Genomic DNA, 21,777 nt, shown 5'->3' on the forward strand with positions numbered 1-21,777 from the left:
TTAAGAGTGAAATATTTTTTCACAAAGCAACTACAGTTCTAAGAAATAAACAAGGAAACTGATTTTTCTATATATTTGGACATATGTCTGGTTTGGTTGCAAGAATCTAGTGTTATACCTACTGTCCCAATATTCCTTCTAGTTTAGTATTTGTCATTCTAAAAAAAGTCACAGTTTGGACAAAAATTTGTATGATTATACTTCTTATGGGATACATTTGTGGGGTCTTTCTAGGATAGAAGAATTTCTATATAGCTTTGGCTTAATCACTTCTAACAGCCCTTTTCCCCTAACTTTACCTCAAATCACCAAATGTCTACCCTAGAGTCTCTTGCCTCTCATGCTCATTGCCTGGAAGATGGGCAGGCAATGGTAAAGTTAAGATGTCTCACACTCAGCAACTTCTGCAGTGTTTGATCAACCACAGGAGCCCCCTTCCCTTGAACAACACTGGGACTCCAGGTTGCTCAGCTGTCTTCTCTTTCATTGTCCTACCAGTGAGGAAGGGAAACAAAATTTTACATTTCTTGTCCCCCTGTTTTTCCTAATCTTCATATTATTCTCTCGAATAGTTCCATTTGGCACTAAAGGGGGAATTTCCTCACCCATCTTCTTCTATTGGGAAAACAGTTGAAGTAGGCATTGTTCTCACTGAATATTCAAAAACATGATGACAACTACCATTTACTCTCCCTAGTCTACATGTTATACGTGCAGTTCATTTAAGATCTTCAAAGAATTATTAGAGTGCATGTTTTGTTTTGTTTTGTTTTGTTTTGTTTTAAATTAAATGAATAAAACCAAAGCTGGTGAATATGAAGAAAGAACAGCTGGTAATTTCTACTACCTTTTTGTCTGCTTAACTCGGTCTTGAGAAATTGAGAGCATTTTAAAAGAAATCTATAAAAATTAGACTTCTTTACTAGTTACTATACTAACACAGATGTAATTAGGCATGAAAGGTAATGACTGAATTATTTATCTTAAGAATACAAATAACATATATAAGTTATTGTGTTTACTCTATTGAATACTATATGTGGTACCTCCCTTCTATTATTAATAGAACATTCATAGAGGCTGTAACATGTCTCATTGTACAGAAATTTTTTGCTAGATTTTAAGAATAGATATTTTATTTTATAAAAATGTACTCTGCAGCCACCTGGGCTAGTCATTATTTCCTGAATATTTTTCACATCTTGGCCTATTGAGCTTTTCTTCTCCTCTTTTTTGCCTCCTAACTCTACATTTACTGATGCAATTCTAACTTTATATCTAATGTATGTCTCCACCCTCATGCCTTCAATAAACCCTGTCCTAGCTTCCATCCACTCACCAACTTGAAACTTTTTAAAGATATGACCCATAATCCCTAGTACATAAAATTGCATTTAAACATAATAGAAAAAGTGAACATTATTGATTTAAATCAGTAGAAATATGTGTAACTGGTTTTAAAATGTTGTCTTTTATGAAGTATGAAGTTTTTCACTCTATAATTAAGTTGAAATAGGCTTTTAGGCTGTGTGAAGTTTCTGGTAAATAATACAATTTTAACTTACACATGGTCCTTAACAATTATAAGATTATCTCACAAAGTTACAAGATAGAGAAGGTAGGCATTATCTCTATTTTACAGGTGAATACACCAAGACTGAGGAAGATTAAACTAATTCTTGAGGTTGCACAGCTGTGAATGAAGGAGCCTGATTTGTTAACTAGAGTCTTTTCTTTGTCCATGACATCACTGCATTGTAAGGAAGGGTGGTGTGAATCTTTGTATTATGATTTATAAACATGAATAAGTTTTAATAATTACCATAGGTAAAAAACAATTTTCTGGAAGCCCATTCCAGAGTTATTAAAAGTATGTTTTTTATATTCATCAAAGAGCTATTCTAGGTCTTCCACCCTTTTTCTTCCTGTGTTGTTAACAGGATGGTTCACAATAAACTTAATTCATCTTCTATCTTTTCAAAAGAAAGTAGCATATTAATTAAAACTATTGTAGAAATTTGGAGTGAAGACAGTAAGATAGGCTAGATAGACTACTTGTGATCCTTAAAAGGAAGAGGAAAAAAAAGTATAAGCCTCTGACAATATGGTGCTCTACTCCCAAAGGAGGCTGAGATTCCTGGGGTACATGCACAGGTCTGTTGATGGATGGGGCCATAGGCAGCACTGTGCAGATGTTACTTCCAGGTTCTACCCACAACAACTCCCCTGTGGGCTGGACATGAAAGAAGAATGATCTGTGGCTCCTGTGAGGTGGCAAATCTCAGGAGACCAAAATGAAAGGTGGTATGTTTTGGCCTTTTACCTTATTATAAGGAAGAATTCTAACTTCTCACTGCACACTCATTAAAGGGCTTCTCCTGCTCTTAGCTTCAGAGCAACTAGAGAACTCTGAGGGAACATTAGCTTTAGAAAGCTCCTGGTTATAATTCTGAGATCCTGGGCCTCAACCCAGAGGGGTCAGCCATTGGGAATTAAGAACTCTTGAAGTGAGAAATTACCTGAAATATCTTTCTATGCCTTATTATTTCAGATTAAAATCCTGGAAAAGAGATGAAGGGAAAAAAAATAATCTGCTGTATCCCTAAAAAGGTATCATTTAACCCCTGACTTCCAAAGTGAAAAGATAGAATGTTCCTCATGCATTAGAAGTGGGTTCAGCATTACTTTCCCTTAAAGTTATACTTAAAAGGATTGACAGGAAAGGAAATCATGTCGTTACTTGAACAGGTACAAAATCTATGTTCTATATGAAGGGAGAAAGAGACTTCATGAGCATTGTTTAATAACTGTTCCTTTAGGCTTTTGTATGACCAGCAGCGATTGTGAGAGAGATTTATTTTCCTTTTAATTTAGCTAACATGTCTTCATTTAAGAAGCACATCAATATTATTGACCATAAGTAATCTACTTTTTCCATCCTACTCTCTTTGTCCCAAATTTTTGCAGTAGTGTTCAAGTTATACACTTCTCTCTTTTTGAAATGATAGAAGATGAACTGGGTCTCCTGTGAATAATTCTTTTTAACAATAATGGGGTTAAGAGAGGCTTAGATCCCAGAATAGCTGCTCTGGTGAATGAAAGCAAATACTTAAGGCCCCCTCCATACTTCCAGACGTCGAGCTCTGTTGTAACAGACAGCAGACTATAAGGACATATACTAGTCCCAAACATTAACATTGTATGATATGGTGGAAAGAGAACTGGACCTAAAGTCAGTGCCAGGGTTACCTCGGGTATCACTTACTGTAATGTGATCCACATATCACTTAGAGTCACTTTTCTCATCTGTAAAATGGGAATCAAGTTACCTACCTCATTCTGATGAGGTGTTTCCAATAACTTGTCCTGCTCTCATCCATATTCAAGGATCATATAGAGAGAGCAAGTTTTAGATGTACTTTTCTCCAAGAAAACAAAATCAAATATCCCTGTAAGGAAACTAAATAAAATTCAGGTGATCTATGACTGGTAACAGGAGAATCTCCAGTAGTGAAGGGTAACTGGGCAGGTATGAAAGCCTCGAACTATTCTTTTTATATTAACCTTCCCCTTGGGGATATATGTCTTATATGGCAGCCTCATGGAAAATCTGCTCATAATTTTCATATGCAGACACCCCAATATTTTTTTAATTCCTTATGGTGTAACAGACTCGTCTGGGACATTTAACTGAGGCTTTATTCATTTTGGGGAGGACTACAAACATGAAGAACGGCAAGACTGTCACAAAACTGGAGAATATCTTATAGGATATAGTTTGCTGCTCTTCAGGCTTGCATTGCCTACCCCATCCAGGTTTCAGTCATGCTTTTGTGTAGTGAGTACCATCTTAACACCATTCCAGAATCCTTTCCTAATCATCACCCTTCCTTTAGATCCTGAACCAGACTCCTGACATTATTAGCTAAGTACCTAATTCAGACATATCTGAAGCACAAACTTTTCAATTATGGGAGCTAATTATTTCTGTGTTCAAATTAAGCATGTTTAAATTGTGTTTCTCTCATTTATAGCCAAGTTAGTTTTAGCACATGATTCATCTTTATAGCTTCTGCAGAGACTGGTGCTATTATCTGCTGAATAAGTGCCTCAATTATTAATCACACTACTATTTGGAAATTAAAATACACATTATCTCTATGACATGATAATTATGGCAGAAATAAGTACAGAAAACTTTTAGTCCATTGTTCCATTCACTGAAAAACATTTCTAAAATAAGGGCCAAAAGTAGAATTAAATAAGTTTTTGTCATTTATTTATTTATCAGACATAAATTCATTACAAAATTGACTCACATATATTTTTAAATATTTTAAATCACACAAAAAAATCATAATCATATAAAATATTAAGTGTTAAATTATGGTTTACATGTATAGACTATCCAATTTAAAAATTATAACTGGATGTCTGGTTATGTTAATATAACAAAAATATAGATAAAATAAGATAAATGTTAAGAAATATACTCATAACATAAATCTGTAGCTTGTAAACCAATTTTATTTGGTTTCATGAAAAATAGAGAAAAAGTGATATATTTAATAGTTACCTTATGTGAAGCTTTTGGTAAAATTGAAACAAATGTAAAATTGTGTATCTTGAATTTATAGGCAAGAGGTTACCTTATAAAAATCATCACTGGATAAAATTATTCTACACTTTCCTCTGTACCTGTGATGTAAATTGTTTGTTGAATTCATTTGTCATACTTTTTTTTTAAATTTCTGTTCTCTTAAAATAATCAAATAGAGCAATTCTTTCCAATGATTCACATAGTTTTTTTCTTTCAATTTTTTAAAATTATAGTTTTTCTAATTGCTCTTTTGTCCAGATATTAGTGATATACAAATATGATTTATTTTCAGGTGATCAAAGAACACTTGAAATTCCATTAAATTTTAAAAATTAATACTGGATTATAATTTTCATGGGAGATTAGGTAAGAGAGTGCTGTACCCACAAAGCACTTGATTCTTTAAGCCACTTAACATCTGAAAGCCTCATTAAGGTATCCTGACAAAGAAAAAAACATTAAACCCTAAATGCTGAAGATACAGGACTGGCCATATACATCAAACAAAAGAGGTGCAAATCAACAAGATTATGGTTAAGAGAAGGAAATCCATTTTTAGAAAATCTTATATACAATATAAAAATATTCATCACAATCACAAAAGTAGTTTTTATTTTTCACTTTATATTAGTAAAATATTAACCATGGTTTACTGGAGAAGCATGGCAAAACCACAAAAATTAAAACATGCTCAGATGAGAGACATTTCCAATTTCTCAAACATCAACAAAGTAATTTTTTATACATAATTCAAATGAATATAAAATGTGTCGATATGATTGCAGGAAGATGTGGTAATTTTCTTCCATGCTACCATCCATAATATAAGTGAGGGCAAGTTATCATAATTTACAAGTGTGCTGTAATTTCTTTAAGCCAGACTGAGACCAAGTTTCATTTAAAAGTTATTACATTTTATGTGACTTTGATTTATGTACCAAATGCATTATGCTAAGCCTGGGTGTTTCCTCATGGTGCATAACACATGGTAAGGCACATAAAAATGCAAAATAAATATCTATTAATGGTCAATTTTATCTTACAGCTTGATCATTTAGACGTTCAAAATTGTTGTGTTGCTTTCTTGATTCCTAGCGTATTAAAGTACAATCAATTCTAATTCTTAAATGTGTTATATTAAAATGAGATAAATTTTACTCATGAATGGCACAGATACTAGAATTTGAAAGGCATTTATTTTTTTAAGAAAATCAAATATGTTCTATCTCTTCCTAAGTCATTAAAATACTCTGGAGAATAACATTAGTTAATATCTTGGATTTCCATTCATTAATTTTAAAGTAAACTGGGTGGTAATAAAACTTTATAAAATAGATTATTTGCTTAGCAAATAGATCACCAAAATAAAGCAAAAACCAAATAGTAACAATGACGAAAGGCATGTCTTAACTACAAATAATTCTAAACAGCATACTCACGCTCTCAGGCATTGATTGTACAAAGTGACATATTGAGAGGTGAAAAAGAAAAAAATGAGAAAGAGGTTCAACATGGTGGATTTTATCATGAATTGAGGTTAGTCCAAAAAACACAAGCATATATCTGTGTTTTGTACAGTTTTTTGAGAAAGATAGAAGAAAAAGTAGCATGAGCCCTAAGAATGCATTTTTTTTTTAATTTAGGAAGAAAGAAGTCTTTGACATCAACATTTGCATTAAATCTTTGCACTTATTTAAAATTAATGTTTCTATTTGTTAGATGCAAGTTATTCTCACACAGATGAATTAACCTGTAAGATGGGCTCATACCAGAAAAAAAAAAAATACTATGATCAGAGCAGTGGTTTCTAGAACTGGCTCACATTTCTTTTTACTTATATATAAAGTTTACCCAACATACCTGCAGTGCCTATTAAAATTAAAGAGAAGAATGAACTGGGATGGCAGTGTTGGAGTAAAGCTGATGGAATCTAGCCTCAATTCATAGAACATTAGTGATTATCTAGTTCAACTTTTGTAATCTGCAGCTGAGAAAACTGCATCTTCACACTAGGCAAGTAGCTTTCATGAGGTCACAACAGATGTGTCGATCTAAGTCTAATGAGAGTGGCCAGAGTGTCTAAGTTGCTCACATTTTATCACCACCTGATAGCACAGTGCCTGATACATAGTAGGTGTTCTATAAATATTTTAGGTGGGTCAATGAATGAAAAAATGAATACATGAATGGATGGATGGATGGATGGATGAATGAATGAATGAATGAATGAGTAAGACAATGGCAGAACTAGGCTAGATTGTATTTTCAGAAATAGAAGATTGTCAGCAACTGGGTAGTTAGAAAGATAACTTATTCTGTTACTAAGTCTTTCAAAAATGTTCTTGTTTGAGCCATATTAGTTAAAGAGACAATGCCAGGTATCTATAGAAGCTGATATACCATGGGCATTTTGAAGTAATGTTAATTCTCTTTAATCTTTTAATTAATCCATGGTATTGCTTATCAGTAGTTACAGCTGTTTGAAGAGACTTTGTCAACTCCACCATGAACGCTCAACTTACTGAAATGCACTACACATAATATTACCCATATCTAAATTATGTCTTCAACAATGGTGATGGGCAAAGACACATTTCTACCCCACCTCCAGCTATTTGAACACTCAACAACAGGTGCTTGGGGCAATAATGGTGCTCATTCTGAAGGCAGTTTTCAGAAATAAAGAGGAACAGGAGAGGGATATCAGTGAAAGGGTGAAATCTATGAACATTTAAACTGCTTGATGGAAGGAGAAAATATGTTAGACTCGTTAAAATTGGAACAGGATATATAGGTCTCAAAGGAATATATAGGCAATTGGAAAATACCTTTTCAAATATAGGGCAAAGGGAGGAAGTTGACAGCAGGTGTTGGTGTGTAAACAAGTTAAATTTAGTTGAAAGAAGAGCAGGCATGTTTCATTATGGATTCTTGGAAGCCATTCCCTGCAGATTTAAGTGGGTAATTGAGAGTGACATTTAAAATGGCAGGAGACAGTCTGGGAAATAGCTTCTGTATTCCACATAGTTAGGTTCAAGTGCAAGAAAGGTCTTTGTAAACAGAGTTCATAGTAGTCTTTCTGATAGAAGAGAGGTCACTAAGACTGTTTTGGGACCCAGGTAAACTTCCAGCCTCCTTCCTCATCTCGACGAACAAATGCTTGTCCCTGGTGGAAGGAATGAGTTTTCACATTACAATGAGGGCTCAGGGATGTGGAAAATGCCATCTCTGTCTTATTGGGTGACACATCACAAGTATAGTAAGGAAGAGTTTGCAGCTCTCCTGGGGGATTTGAAAAGTGAGGAAGGAAGTGAAAATTGTCCCTGTGGCTGGCAGTGCTGTGAGACGAGATCGTTATGTCACTTCCATAGTCCATTGGCAAATCCTCTGTGGGGGCATTTTCATAATCAATTACATCCTCTGGAAACTGGGTAAATGTGCTGGTGATTCTTCTGGGATGAGAGGAGAGGGCACTGTAGTTAGCTGATGAAGTGTCATCAATGGTATTGAGGTCCTTTAACCCAAGTGTTTGAAGGACCCAGGGATCCACAGGGGGCCCAGGTTGTTCTTCACAGTTAGTAAATTCACTAGAGAGGTTTCTCTTGGCATTTTTGCGATGGGGGATCTCAGGAGGAAAATATCTTTGTTCTTTGGGTTTCCTCTTCCTCTTTCTGAATTTTCCATATGCTTTGGAGAACTCATACGATGACAACAATTTCTGGGGAAGTAATATTTGAAAATATACATAGTCAGGTAATTAGGCAAGATTATTTTCTTTACTGTTGTCTAATTACACCTCCTTCAAACATTTACTAGTTACCTTAATTCTTTAGAAAACTTGATTAAACGTTTGTTTTCTCACACACACATGTAAAACTGGATTAGCTTCTGTTTCTAAATTAAAATCTATGAAGAGAAGTTATCACCTATAAACTCAAATTTATATTTTTTACAAGTCGTTTAAAAGTTGAAAGGAGTGAGTTATGTCTTCAATTAAGGGAACTAATGACTATTATTGTAATGAAAATAATAGCAAATATCATGTATTAAAAATTGGTTACATGCATGATCTTATTTTATTAAAGTATTAAAATCTCCTTTAATGAAGAAACTGAGGCATAGGCATAGTGACATGCTAAGTGCTAAGGATCATGCAGCCTAGGTTTACACCTAAACCATCTGAATCTAGACAGAACCACTGATTGAAACACTATGTAACACCACTTCCTCTTATTTCATTATTTTTCATAGCGCTCCCATGTGATTTGTATTATATTACATTGCAAAATTGAGAACAAGAGAGGAAAAACTGCCTAACAAATATCACTGACTAAGTTAATAACTGTTCTTTTTCTGGACTTAAGAGCCCAGGCTAATGACTGTGAGATGTGCTCCTTTTTCTAACAAAGCTAACTGAAGAGTAAAGGAATCAAATATAGTATATCCTTTCTTCTCTGAACTGTTATATCTAGTAAGAGTAGTAAGAAATATCATCAATTTAGATTAAGTAATATCAAATAATGTGAGGTAAAGATTGATGATAGAAGCAAGAGTGGCAAATAACAAAAAGTACAAAACCCAAATAAATGAAGAAGAACAAAACAGGACTATGGACAGGCTATTTACCCTTGAGTTAGAAATAGTTCATTTTAAAACGGTAACAAAAAACTTTCCTTAAAAAATAGTGTAATTAGCGATATATAATTGTTAGTCAAGAGACCTGAGCTACAGTAATATTCATAACATTTTAGAGCTGGAAAGATTCTTAAAAGATCTTTTAGCCCATCCATTTACAGATGAAAGTAACTGAGACTCTAAGTGATGATGATTTACCAAAAGTCAAACAGATAATTAAAAGAACTATCTCTCAGATGTGATTCCTCTCCAATGGAATCTAACTGGGTAGAAGTTCCATCCTACTCTGTCTTTTGATTAACTTCTGTTGTCTCAGCAATTCTCTTGACTGGTGTTTGATTCTTAAGCAACTCCTTTTGTAATATATGACTAAAATCTGCAATCTAGATACTTCCAAGGAATGATACATAAAAATTCTTGCAAAAGTACTATATTTTGTACAGAAAAATCCATCCATCCTATAAATGCATTTGAAATCACATTGTTTAGTACACTTCCTACATTTAACTAAGAAGCTTTACCCAAATGGTCTCCCTTCTCAAATCACCAATCTGTCCTTATAAAGGGGATAGTTGCATACCTTGGTCTTTTCTTCAAGACATTTAACCAAAGCAGAACTCAGGTATTGTCTGAGGTGATTATTCTCTTCATGTAACCTAGCAAGTTCTTCCTCCTTCTGCACCAGAGTATCTTGGAGCTGCAAAAAGTAGACAATGGTGAAGGCTGCTCCACTATATTGACTTTGTAACCTTATAATAATGTCACTGATCCTTAACCTATTTAAATCTGATTATTATTGTTTGTTTTAAGAACTCAACCTCAGGGAGCCCTCGTCCTCAGAGACTTAAATTCAGTCTACACCCACCTACCACCTGATTGTTCAGTTTTGTGCTCTGGAGTTTTTTATTCATTGCAAAGTGTTTGAAGAGATTATATGGCTTTTAAATTGTAACCACAAGGGAAGGTATGTAGGAAAATGAACTGTGTGCAACTGTTTAAATATAGAAAAAAGTGTTTAGAAAGGTTTTGTTGGACTCCTTCCTTACACATTACAAAAAAGGAGAAAAAAAAGTGTGGATTGGCTTCTCTCAGCCTCAGGTTGAGGCAGCTCACTAAATTAAACTATTCTTTCAGGAATAACAACAAAAAAAACATGGGATATGAAGCAATCTTTGTAAAAACTTTTATGATCATTATCCCTTCTCCAAGTGATAAAGTATGTTTATGGTTTAAAAATATTATCACACTCATTATATCACTTAATCTTTCCAACAGCTCTTTGAGAAAGGCAGCACAAATATTCTGATTTCACAGATAAGGAAAAAGATTTAAGAGATCACACAACAAAAATGTGTGCAAAGCCGGGGCTTGACTTCATGTCTTTCTAGAGGATTTTGATTGTTGGTGGTGGTTTTTTTGTTTTGGTTTGGTTTTAGTTTCTTTTTTCTATGACATTTTCACCTAAATTTGATCACTCTGTGGACATATATCCACTTTGGTTCTAAACTGAAAGTCAATATATAAATTTAACAAGGAAAAAGAAGTAGTGTGACATTAGGGGACAACATGAAGAATGGACTACATGGAAAATGGCTGGTCATAATGTTTTGATAATCTGTACATACCTGCTTGTTCCTGTAGAGCTGAGAGGAAAGTTGAGCCTCTTCCCACGAACAAGAGTTAGGAAAGGGGAAATTCGAGTCACTAGATGATTCTACGTGAAAACATCAAATGGGTAACTGAGAAAAACCCAGTTTTTGCATAATAAAGAATTCACCAAAGAATTTCAGCAAATTTAATAGGTTTGATTGCCTTTCTATAAATAACTATTGCCTCCACACAGGAAAACAAAGTATTTAAAGCTTTCAGAAGGGTCATGCATGCCATGAAAGACAAATATTTATAGATTATTCCAAAGTGACTACAGAGGTGAATTTTAAGGAGCTAAGAAGTCACGGTCCTTCCTAACACATGTATTCCTGCTTGCTAAATTGATAAAGACGCTTTCATCTGCATTATTAATTCATTTAAATATTTATTGATTCTCCAGTAGGCATAACATTGCAATTCCACCATGTTTTCCAAGTTTCTATCTTATTTTCTAAGCTTTAGTGCTTGATAATACAGTGTTTGACTCTAAAATAAAATTCTATATTTGATGCTACCATTTTCCCCAGATGAAAATTTCTGCATATCTGCCTGTCAGGTAAATATGACAGAGAGCGTTCATTCAGAATTCCATGTGGTGGCACTTTCTACTTTAAAATAATTTGGAACTTGCTTCTCTGAAGACCTTGATGAAAATCTTAAAACTGTAATTCAAACACATGTATTTCAAATGTCATTCTCTGTGTGTTTTTTATGATTTTCTAATGAGTTTTTTTTTTCATATTCAACAGTAAGCTATACCTACTCCTCCCCCCCCCAAAAAAAACAAACTATGCTTGGATATGCTAATTAGTTTACTTTTAATTTCTTTTCCTCACCTAGTACAGTTCTGACTCTTGCCTTCCTCTACTTAAACTTAAATATTACTGAAATTTTTTTATAAAGTAGAATGATGAGTAAGCAGACAAGAATAAAATTTTATACACTGGTTTCATATTCTTGGGCATTCTGTTTCTCTGTCTCTTGTAATAGAAAGCTAGAATTGAAAAACTTCCTGATATATACATGTTTTTTCAATAGTTTGGAGCTTTTTGTGTCTTTTCTCAGATTCTAAAAATAATCATGTGGCAGAGCCAACAGTGCAGATATTTAATTTTAAAGCATCTGAGAGTTTTCCCAGAAATTTGAGTGTTAATATAGAATTTTTTTAAATATTTATAAATATTGTTTATAGCCCCAGGTAAATATTAGTCTGCAATTTTCCATTCAATGTTCTACTATACTTCCTTCCAAAGTGGAAGTCTTCTTTAGGCCAAAAAAAAAAAAGGGAATCATTTTTTTCCACTTACAAGACAACGTTCATAGAATTTCCTCTATGAAATAAAAGATTAAGTTAGTATGTTTCCTTGCTTTTCTCTCATTCCCAGGGAAACTTTCCTGAATTCTAAAAGAAATGCTTCAACTGGCATCTTGACTCCAAAAGCATCCCACTAGTATTGTTTATAAAACTTTGACCCAGACCCAGCTTCCTCAGTGAGTTGGAAATCTTCAAGAATTGTAAAGTATAGGGAGAAATACATATTGTCCAGTAGGCAAAAGGAAGAACCCCATTTTCACTATTTGGCAAGTATAAAAGAACAGGTTATTTAGGTTGTAAAATGCAGGAGTCTTTGAGCTTTCTTAAACTTTTCATATCATCTCCTCTTCTAGAGTTTCAGCCCATGATGCTTCGCAACGATGGGTGTTGGAAAAGGGCTTTAGATCTACCAGGAAAGCAGAAGAGATGAACTTACCCTGTGCCTGTGGTGCTTGTTGGGGCTCTTTGTTGTCCAGGAGACCAGTAGCCCAGAAAGAGACCCAAGTCTCCGTGGAAACATCAACACTAGATTCTGACGTTGTAGTGGAATACGGGCAATTACAGCTCTGGCCTCCTACAAAGTACTGGTCTTGGCAAGGCAGAACGGTGTTCTGTGAAATTCAGTATGAGAGATAGGGAGGTTCCCAGGAGATGGGGTGAAGGGAATTTGGAGGGAGGAAAGAGTAAGAGAAAGATGCAGAAATTACATGCAGTGCATCCAAATCAGTAAAGGTGCTAAGTATAGATCCTAGATTAATTTTGAATTGTCAAAATATAATTACTAGAAAGGAACCACCTCCTTGGTTTACCTAGCACTTTCCTTAGGCCCTTTCAGTAAAGAACAGGCTAGTGTCAAATGGACCAAATTTGTAAATATCCAGGGCTATTTTCTATTGCCATGTCTGAGTCATCTAACAGGCTACCCAGGATATAAGTAAATGAAATTCTACTTAATGATTTAAAGACATAAGAACTATTTGACTCTTTCTAGTAAATATCTTAATTATATTTCCAATAGCTTTGAAAGATAAGGATTCTAGAATGCCAGAGCTGAAATAAACAGAACATAACATATAATTTAACCTTGTTATTTTAGTTTCTTACTTTCTGAATTATAAATTTGCCTCATTTGTCTCTTTCTTCTTTCTCTGGCTTTAAATGCTGCTGGATGAATCCTGTGGTGATTTAAATGGTTCGAGATAGATATATAGATATATTCCAGAGATCACTAATAAATATTACTCCTAACTCCTAACTCTAACTATGAGAGCATAAAGTAACTCCAAGTAAACATATAATCAAAGCTGAAATAAGTTGGTCAGCAGAGACAGCAAGCTTTAGGCCTTTTCATTACTAGATCTCAATACCCTTCCAATGTTATCTTGCCACTCTTAACTGCCTGGAAAGTAGTCTCCACTGTGTTCTAAGCCAGAAAACACCCACCCATCCCTGACTCTTCAAACCTCAAACAAACTGTCTTTCCAAATGTCCAGGCAGGGGCAAGTATGAAGCAGTCTTCCTAGGTTAATTTGTACAACAGCCCATTCTTAATTATTTGTCAATGTTTAATCAGGTAAAAGCCATTCATTTCAGCAGAGCCCAACTTTGGACAAACATTTTGACCACTACAAGTCTTTTGTTGACTTGAAGACTTTCGGGGTGGGGGGTGGAGCATAACATAAAACAGAGAAAAGACAAATAAGAAGAGAAAAAAAAGTCAAATTAAAAAAAGTCATACTTTGTTAATGTTCTCGATAAATTAAGATTTGAATAAGTCCTGTATTGAAGTAGGTCCAGCTTGCACAGTGCAGACCAAAGAAATTTAGCCACAAGTTTATCAAGTGCTATTTTATTCTAAAAGGATATTTGTAGCCTATTTCCCTGAGGTTTTTACTGGAATTAGAGCTGAACTATTATGCAATTGACATCTGAGAAGAAAACTCCAAATACCCCTAGACTAGTTCAAGTCCAAGTGTTTGCAAATATGTGCATAATCTAGAGGAAGAAGTGGAATGAAAAGTGAGTGCAGGTGTACAGGGGGAGAAAGCTGGGAGAAAGTACAGAGAGTAGAAATAATACAGAGGATAAAGGAAGAGAGAAAGGGAGAAAGAAAGTGAGGGATTCTACCCTTATATTAATTCTTCTCAGAGTTCTACATTGAGAGAGAATGGGAGAGAGAGAGAGAGAGAGAGAGAGAGAGAGAGAGAGAGAGAGAGAGAGAGACGAGAGACGAGAGACAGAGTGACAGATATGAAAGGATGCAGGAGATGAAAAGGAGATGGGCAACAGAAAAGACCTGTCGTCATTGGCAGGTAGAGAAATCTTGTTTCCAAAGTGGAAGAAATTCTAGCTGTAAAACTTACTAGTTCTCAGAGCCCCAGGTTTCGCCAGCGGACTAGCTAACGCCAGCTCCTCACTTACCATCTTGCAGTAAAAGAAGGCGGTGCAGAAACTGAGCCCACTCTTAATTTTTCGGTTAAGCGGATGGGAGTTTTAAATGGGACTGAGGGGAGGAGCTAGGAGAGGCGAGTTCTAATCTGCCGGAGCTGCGGGTGACGCTGGGGGCTCCGGGTGAGCGCCGCCCTCTGATTTGATGCAAGGCTGTCAAACTGGTGACGTGGATCTGGAGACACCAGCCAAAGCCAAAGTCACTGGCACTGAAGGCGACCGCCGTGTCGGGACCTAAAACTTGCGGGTCGGGCGCTCAGAACTGCTTCAAAATCCGCGCCTGTGCCGACTCGCCGCGGATCAGCGGGGAGTCAGGGGTGCCGGTGATCCCGCGGTCCCGGCCAACAGAGCGAACACCGGTTTCGGCCCGCGCGAGGAGCAGCGGCCAGGCTGGGCGGGGCGGACTAGTTGGCCGATGCCAAGAAGTAGGGTCTGCCCAAACCTGCATCTCAGGGATCGCCGGCAGCACTTGGGGAAGCCTATCCAACAGGTTCCAGAATTAAAATTGTTCCTGTATATTTTCTGGCTAGTGATAAATATCAACGGTGCTGTACGACATTGTGAATTGATTGGCTTTTTTCTTAATTTTTTATTTGTCATGTCTCATTTTCCCAACTCCAAAAGTGGTTGTTAAATGCGAAGGTGATATATGTCCATTCTAGAATGCAAGCTTCAGGAGAATAGCGGTTTCTGTTTTGTTCACTGTTGTCTCCACAAAGTGCCTGGAACAATTTCTGACACATAATGGGGTGCTCAATAAAGAACAAATTAGGCTACAAATTTAAGAATCTAAACTGTCTGTCTCTGTGTTGGTCCTATCTTCATTACTATTATATAGAATAAATTATTATAATTAAGAAAAATTGGCGTGTTAATACTTCTTAGTTAAAGTGTTTGTTTTCTGCCATCTTTTCTCTTGTATTTTATTCTCACGATTCCTGTGATGTTATATCCTGAGGAGAAAGAGGAATAATTACATCCTTAAAACTATTCATCTGCCACTAATAGCCAGCTCTTATTTCAACTGACAATAACCTAGGAGGTAGGTGCTCCTGTTGTCTCTGTCTTAAAGGTTGACGAATGATGCACCGAAGCTAAGAAACTTGACCAGTGTTTACGCGATTAGATATTGGCAGACTCTGCATTTAAACCTCTGGGTCCAGCATCCACACTTCTAACTACCATAGTTACTTTTTTTTTTTTTTTTTGACTCTGACTTCTATTGCAAGTTATAGCCATTTATGTAATGGGTGTTTTTATGGATTGAACTGTGTTCCTCAAAAATTTATATGTTGGATTTCTAACCCTCAGTGCAACTATATTTGGAAACAGGGCCTCTAAAGAGATAATCAAGATTAAGAGGTTAAAGGGTGGTACTCTAATCTAACAAGACTGGTGTCCTTATAAGAAGAGAAACAATAGGGATGATATGCGCAAAGAAAAGGCCATGTGAAAACATAGCACGAAGGCAGTCATTTCCAAGCCAAAGAGAGAGACCTTAGTAGAAACTGAACGCTGCTGACATCTTGATCTTGGACTTCCAGCCTCCAGAACTGTGAGAAAATAAATTTCTATTGTTTAAGCCACCCAGTCTGTGGTTCTTGTTATAAAAGTCCTACCAAACTAATACAGGCATGGTGTAGGAATTGAGAGAGCTGATTCTGGCTTACATAGTTCTTTCTGTAAACTAGTTTTTTTTCTTCTTTTTTTAAAGATAATTATGAAATACAGTTTTTTATATAAAAAAACAAAAATCAACATTACAAAATTTGGATGATGGTTTTAATTTCCCAAACAGTCTTCATGAAGGTTTTGCATTTGATGGCTGTGGTGTTTTTCCTTTATGCTTTGTAGCCTTTTCCATTTTTATCCTTTTCTGGTATCAGTTTTGACCTCTGTTTATTCCGCCTTGCATTGTACTTATCATCTGTAGCACTTAACGATGACTAACATACAGCATATGTTCATTAAGTGCTCTGTGTCCAAAATTAAGAAATGAAGGAAAGAGGAAGAAAAGGAAGGCGCCAGACATGATAAAGTTCTTTTCCCCCCATTCCAATACTGTTTATTCAGAAGCATTTTTAATTGAATAATACCAGGTTTGGTGATGATTGGAAGATTCTGCCTGGGTTACTCAACATGACTCATTCAGTGAGTGATGTAATAGAGTGGTCCCCTCTCTGTTCTCCCAAGGGTCAAGAGTACCTTGGAAATATGACCCTGAGATGATTGGAGAAAGGAGATCAAAATCCAATTAGGCAGTAAGAATCAATTATTTTGTTCAGGGCAAAGAAAACAGTAATTACTTTTGTGAAGAGCACCAGGGGTGGAAAAAAGAGGATCCAGTTGTGTTCTGTCTGAAAACTGTCATAAGTGAGACGTGTGAGCCTCTGAAAATGAGCCTCGACTCTAAAAATGACTCAAAGCTGGCAATTGTGAAAACATGGTATGAAAATAAAGGGCACAGGCTTTGGATCCAAATATACCTGGTTTGAAATTATTGCTCTACTTTCTGAGACTGAATCACCTAGGGATATATTATCATGTTCTCTAAATCCTCAGTTAGGTCCTGTAGTAAATTAAGAAATACCTATTTGAGAGTTTAAAAAACTGACCACTAATGCTTGAAAATCCATATTTTACTGCCTATATCATGAATAGGAGCTATTATTATTGTTAGCTGTAGAGGACTTTGCCTTTAAACATATATGCTGCTGTGCCTTGCTTGTTAAAAATAACTGAAAATGAAAAAAAACATTTGTAAAACAAGTGTTTTTTTTTGAGGGCTAGAAATATTTTTTTAGAGTCTTTGATGGATTTTAAGCACACAAATGTTTCATAAATCATTAACTATTTTAGCTTGGTAGAAGTGGGAGTGTATATGGTGGCAGAGAATCCCTAAAGTTAAACAGTCAAGAGCTATTGACAAACATAAATCAGAAGATAAAGCTTTCCTGAAATAATAAACTGATGGAAAATTTCCGAATTCTTAAGGTCTGATTTAAGCATATTTTTAAAATTTAAGATCTACCGCTTAGGTATAAGCTTTATTTTTGTTTGTTTGGTGATTTATGTTTTGAAAAATAAGTCAAGTAAGCAATAATGTGAAATCCTTTGGCCATTTATTATTTGTATTTTTGAAATAAAGAAGTGTAACTCCTTAGTAATTATAACTCATGTAGATGATTTTTCATCTATGAACAATAAGATCAGTTAAAAACTGCCTTTTGTATTATGGCTAAAGTGATGATGTTAAAGGGGAGGTGGCTAATAACAGCCCAGTTGTTGAATCGGGGCAGTGCCTCCTGCCAGGGCAAAGGTTTAACAAAATAGGAGGTAATTTGACCTGCACACAAACCAAGCCTGCAAACAGAAAAGGGTAAGGTGTGATCAGAGGTGGGCCAAGGAGATAAATAGCTTGGCATATGGAATGTTCTTTTATTTCACCCCTGGAGGACACTTTAATCAATTGCTTCATTAGTGAATTCAGTAGAATATATAATAAAAGAGCAATTTTAAATTCTCCTTACAAGCATAGTTTTTTCTCATAGCTTCAACAGCTGAATTTCCGGGCAATAAAAAGATAATATATCTGCTTTCATATGTAGGTAAAGAAAAACATAACCCTTAGGGAAAATTCAGTGCAGTAATGATTGACATAGAGGGATTTAAGATTTGCATTTTTTTCAGCATATCTGGAGAATTATGACACATTTAGTTTGTTGAGACATAGTTTTGAATTTCACCTCTCCAGAATGATATGTAGAAATCAGTCTTGTTGCTGTGATTGCCTACTACCCACCACTATCTGCATAGCCTCTAGTAACATCAAATGTGTGGTAACTTATGCCACGGTGAAAAACTATTTCTACACAAACAAAGTTGTACACAGGAAACTAAACTGTTAATTCTGGCAACAAAATGAAAAAAAAAAGTTTGAGAAAATTATATCAGTTTATTAGGCAAAAAAGAGAAAGGCCTTATGTACAATCATATCAAAGAAACTTGCTATTTTGGATGTTTCTAGTCAAGCTGTTTTGCACATTGTTTTAATAAAGTGAAAGCAAAATGCCAACTTCTATCCAGTAGAAACATTTATATATTCAAAAATACAGAGAATTATAATTTCTATGAAATTAATAATGCTAAGTGACATTTGGATGAATGAACAGAAACATTAGAATTGGAATAAAGTAACATGCCAGTAATAAAGTAAAACTTCAAAATCCTCTATGAATATAGAAAAAGAGGGCTATGGTAAAGACAATGTAGACAAGCTTTTTTTTTTTGCTTATCCAACCAGAGGCCTTCCTGCTATTATTTCTGGAACAGTAGTCTTATCACTGTATAACCAAATTATAGCCAATAATATTAAATACAAAAATAAATGTCAATGGCTTTGTTTATAAGACAAACCAAAGACAAACAAGCAAATTGACTAAACTCTTTAGGAAATGGTTTATTATCCTAGAATATAACTGGTAAACTCTCACATAGCATATGGCAGAACTTGCATATTTAAAAAAAAATATTAGCAATTATTCTTTGTGTATTCTTTAGTATCTATCTATCTATATATATAAATGTACACGTTTATATGTTTGCATACATACATACGGTTATATCTAGGAGATTGATTAAGCCCACTACCTTGAAAAACTTACAGATAGAGTGTAAAGATATTGGGAAACAAAGACTCTCCACTCCTCATTTTTCTATAAAGGGGCAATAATTAGCTATGAGAAAAGATTTTTTTGATTGGTGAGATTGGAAGAAAGAATAAAAACATGTTCCTCACGTTAATGTCAGCATCTACATGACACATTTTTTCTTATTCCCCTGAAGAAGGCTTCAGGGAAGGCTTTGTCCTAAATAGAATTGTGTGTGGCTATCCTGAGTCACCTGTGATAAGGCAAGTAAATCTGTATTATTCAGCAATGCATATTAGGAAGCCAATTAAAACTACACATATAAGTCATGTTTGACAGTAAGCTTTTTTTTAGTGATAAAAGTAACTTTATTTTCATGTATTTGGGTCTATTGCTTATTTATTTCTTAGCTCAGGAGAGAAGGGAGTCTTATTTAGTGGGATGTGTAGAATGGATGTGTGTGTGCATGTGTGTGTGTGTGTGTGTGTCGTGCGTGCGTGTTTGTGCATGTGTGTGTGTGTGTGTGTGTGTGTATGTATGGAAAAATAATTGTATGCTTTGTATTAAAACATAGTAATAAGGAAAAAAATATGTGAAATTCAGCCATATAAATATTTAAAGAACTTTAAAATATTCAAATACTTTAAGTCAGCAAAACAAATCAATTTATAAAAATAATAAATTTGGACAGAAATGATATACAGTTTTGTTCGTATCGATTTAACAAATATTTGTAAAAAACTTTCTAAATGTCCAATAATAAGACCCTCTTTCAATAAATTTCACTACATCTATAGTATGAGTTGTGTAGCCATAGAAAATCTTTTTTAAAAAAGTTAAAGATGTGGGCAAATAATATTATGTTAACTATATTAAAGTACATAAAAGTATATACACACGAGGGAAAAAACAAGAAGAAAATATACTAACATGTTAATGATGTTTGTTGTTTCTTAAGAGAAGTGTGATTATGATTCTATTTTCACCTTCCTATATTTGCCCAAAATTTTACAAGGAACATGCTTCTTTTTTAATAATCAGAAAAAGTTATCAAAAATATATATGAAATCATACATACAATCAGAATGATATATTTTATGGAATAATGACATATTTAAAATTAAAGCAAATTGAACAGTAGGGAGAGATGTCTGTGTCTATTGCTTAAAACAAATATTCCATGTTTCTACTTTTATTCAAATTTGCAGAGTACAGGGTGAAGTGGGGGTACAAAAATGCTTTATGTATTTCCACCCCACAAGGTTAAAACTGTTTTAAAAATTTTACAAATATACAGAGAGGAGAAAAAATACTTTACAGCAAAATAGCCATTTTATTTAAATACTGCATTGCTCTAAAACACCAATAACTACAAAGACAGTGGGGCTTTGACACAAGATAAAAAGATTATAAAATGAAAAACAATTTTTTATATAGAAGAAAATTGAATAGCTTATGATTAAAAGTATTGAATAGCTTCAAATTAAAAGTATTGAAGAGATTAAATAGAACCAGTGATAGTAGGTAAAATTAACAGGTAGTCAGATTTTAGTTTAAAAAAGAGACATTTATAACTCTGAACTATGTAAAGATAGAACTTGTTACTCTGAATAGTGAGCTTTTGATAACTAAAGGAATTCACAAGAAGATTGGATTATAGTAATCTCAAATATTTTATATTTCATCCTACACTGGTAATAAAAAAGATGTGCTCCTTAAAATTATTTCCAGTGATAGGAAATCACAATTCAACATGAGTTTGCGATTAGAAGTCTGTAATTAATTTCCATCCAAATCTTTAAAGGAACAGAGAACATTTTGCCCTTTCTTGGATAATTTTGCGGAGATTTAGTAGAACTTCCATCAGAATGATGGGTGATCTGGAAGATAGGATGAGGCAGAGGTAGATGAGAACATTTGTGGTAAAGTACGATCTCTGCTTATTACCATTCTTATCACATTTTTTTTCTTCATTTCAGGGCCACTAGGTCCTTAGAACTAGTCATGATAAGTAGCAGAAGCATATCTAGTGAGAGGATATTGAGCCTAACTCAGATCTTAAGAGTTTAAGATTTAAGGGGGAAAAAAAAAAGAGACCTTGCTGCAGGACCCTTATAGGTCATTTTATACTGAACCATAACTTATCAGAGTTCAAGGGAAAGCTAAATTTCATCATGTTGAACTTTCCTCCCACATTTATGCTTTGATTACGCTGTGGGAACTCAGATTGTGAGCAGACTGGGATTTCCAGAAAGTTAAAAAATACACAGTGAAAGTAGATGACAAATCTTGGATAAAATGTAAAATTTAATAAAGAAAAGGAATATAAAGAGACAATGGTCCAAAAAGTGGGCAATTGAAGAGAAGAATGTCAAAACTGAATTCCTGAATACTATGTTTCTTTGAGGTTAGTAAACCACAAGTTAAGTATTTTACTTTTGTTCTTTGTGGAACAAAGTTTGACCTTTCATCTTTTGCTC

The 21,777-nt window shown here is 34.6% G+C and overlaps 1 protein-coding gene across 1 annotated transcript; it reads right to left on the minus strand.

Annotated features, from left to right (window-relative positions):
* Positions 1 to 7,697: 7,697 nt before the first annotated feature.
* GMNC (geminin coiled-coil domain containing) lies at positions 7,698 to 15,096 on the minus strand. The gene is made up of 5 exons (XM_006926004.1): positions 14,929 to 15,096; positions 12,637 to 12,811; positions 10,861 to 10,949; positions 9,816 to 9,932; positions 7,698 to 8,318 (listed from the first exon to the last, which is right to left on the minus strand). The coding sequence occupies exons 1-5, from the start codon at positions 15,094 to 15,096 to the stop codon at positions 7,698 to 7,700; spliced, it is 1,170 nt and encodes a 389-aa protein (XP_006926066.1).
* Between the last annotated feature and the right edge of the window lie 6,681 nt (positions 15,097 to 21,777).

This window comes from Pteropus alecto, unplaced genomic scaffold (assembly GCF_000325575.1).
Source record: "Pteropus alecto unplaced genomic scaffold, ASM32557v1 scaffold88, whole genome shotgun sequence".
Lineage (NCBI taxonomy): Eukaryota > Metazoa > Chordata > Mammalia > Chiroptera > Pteropodidae > Pteropus > Pteropus alecto.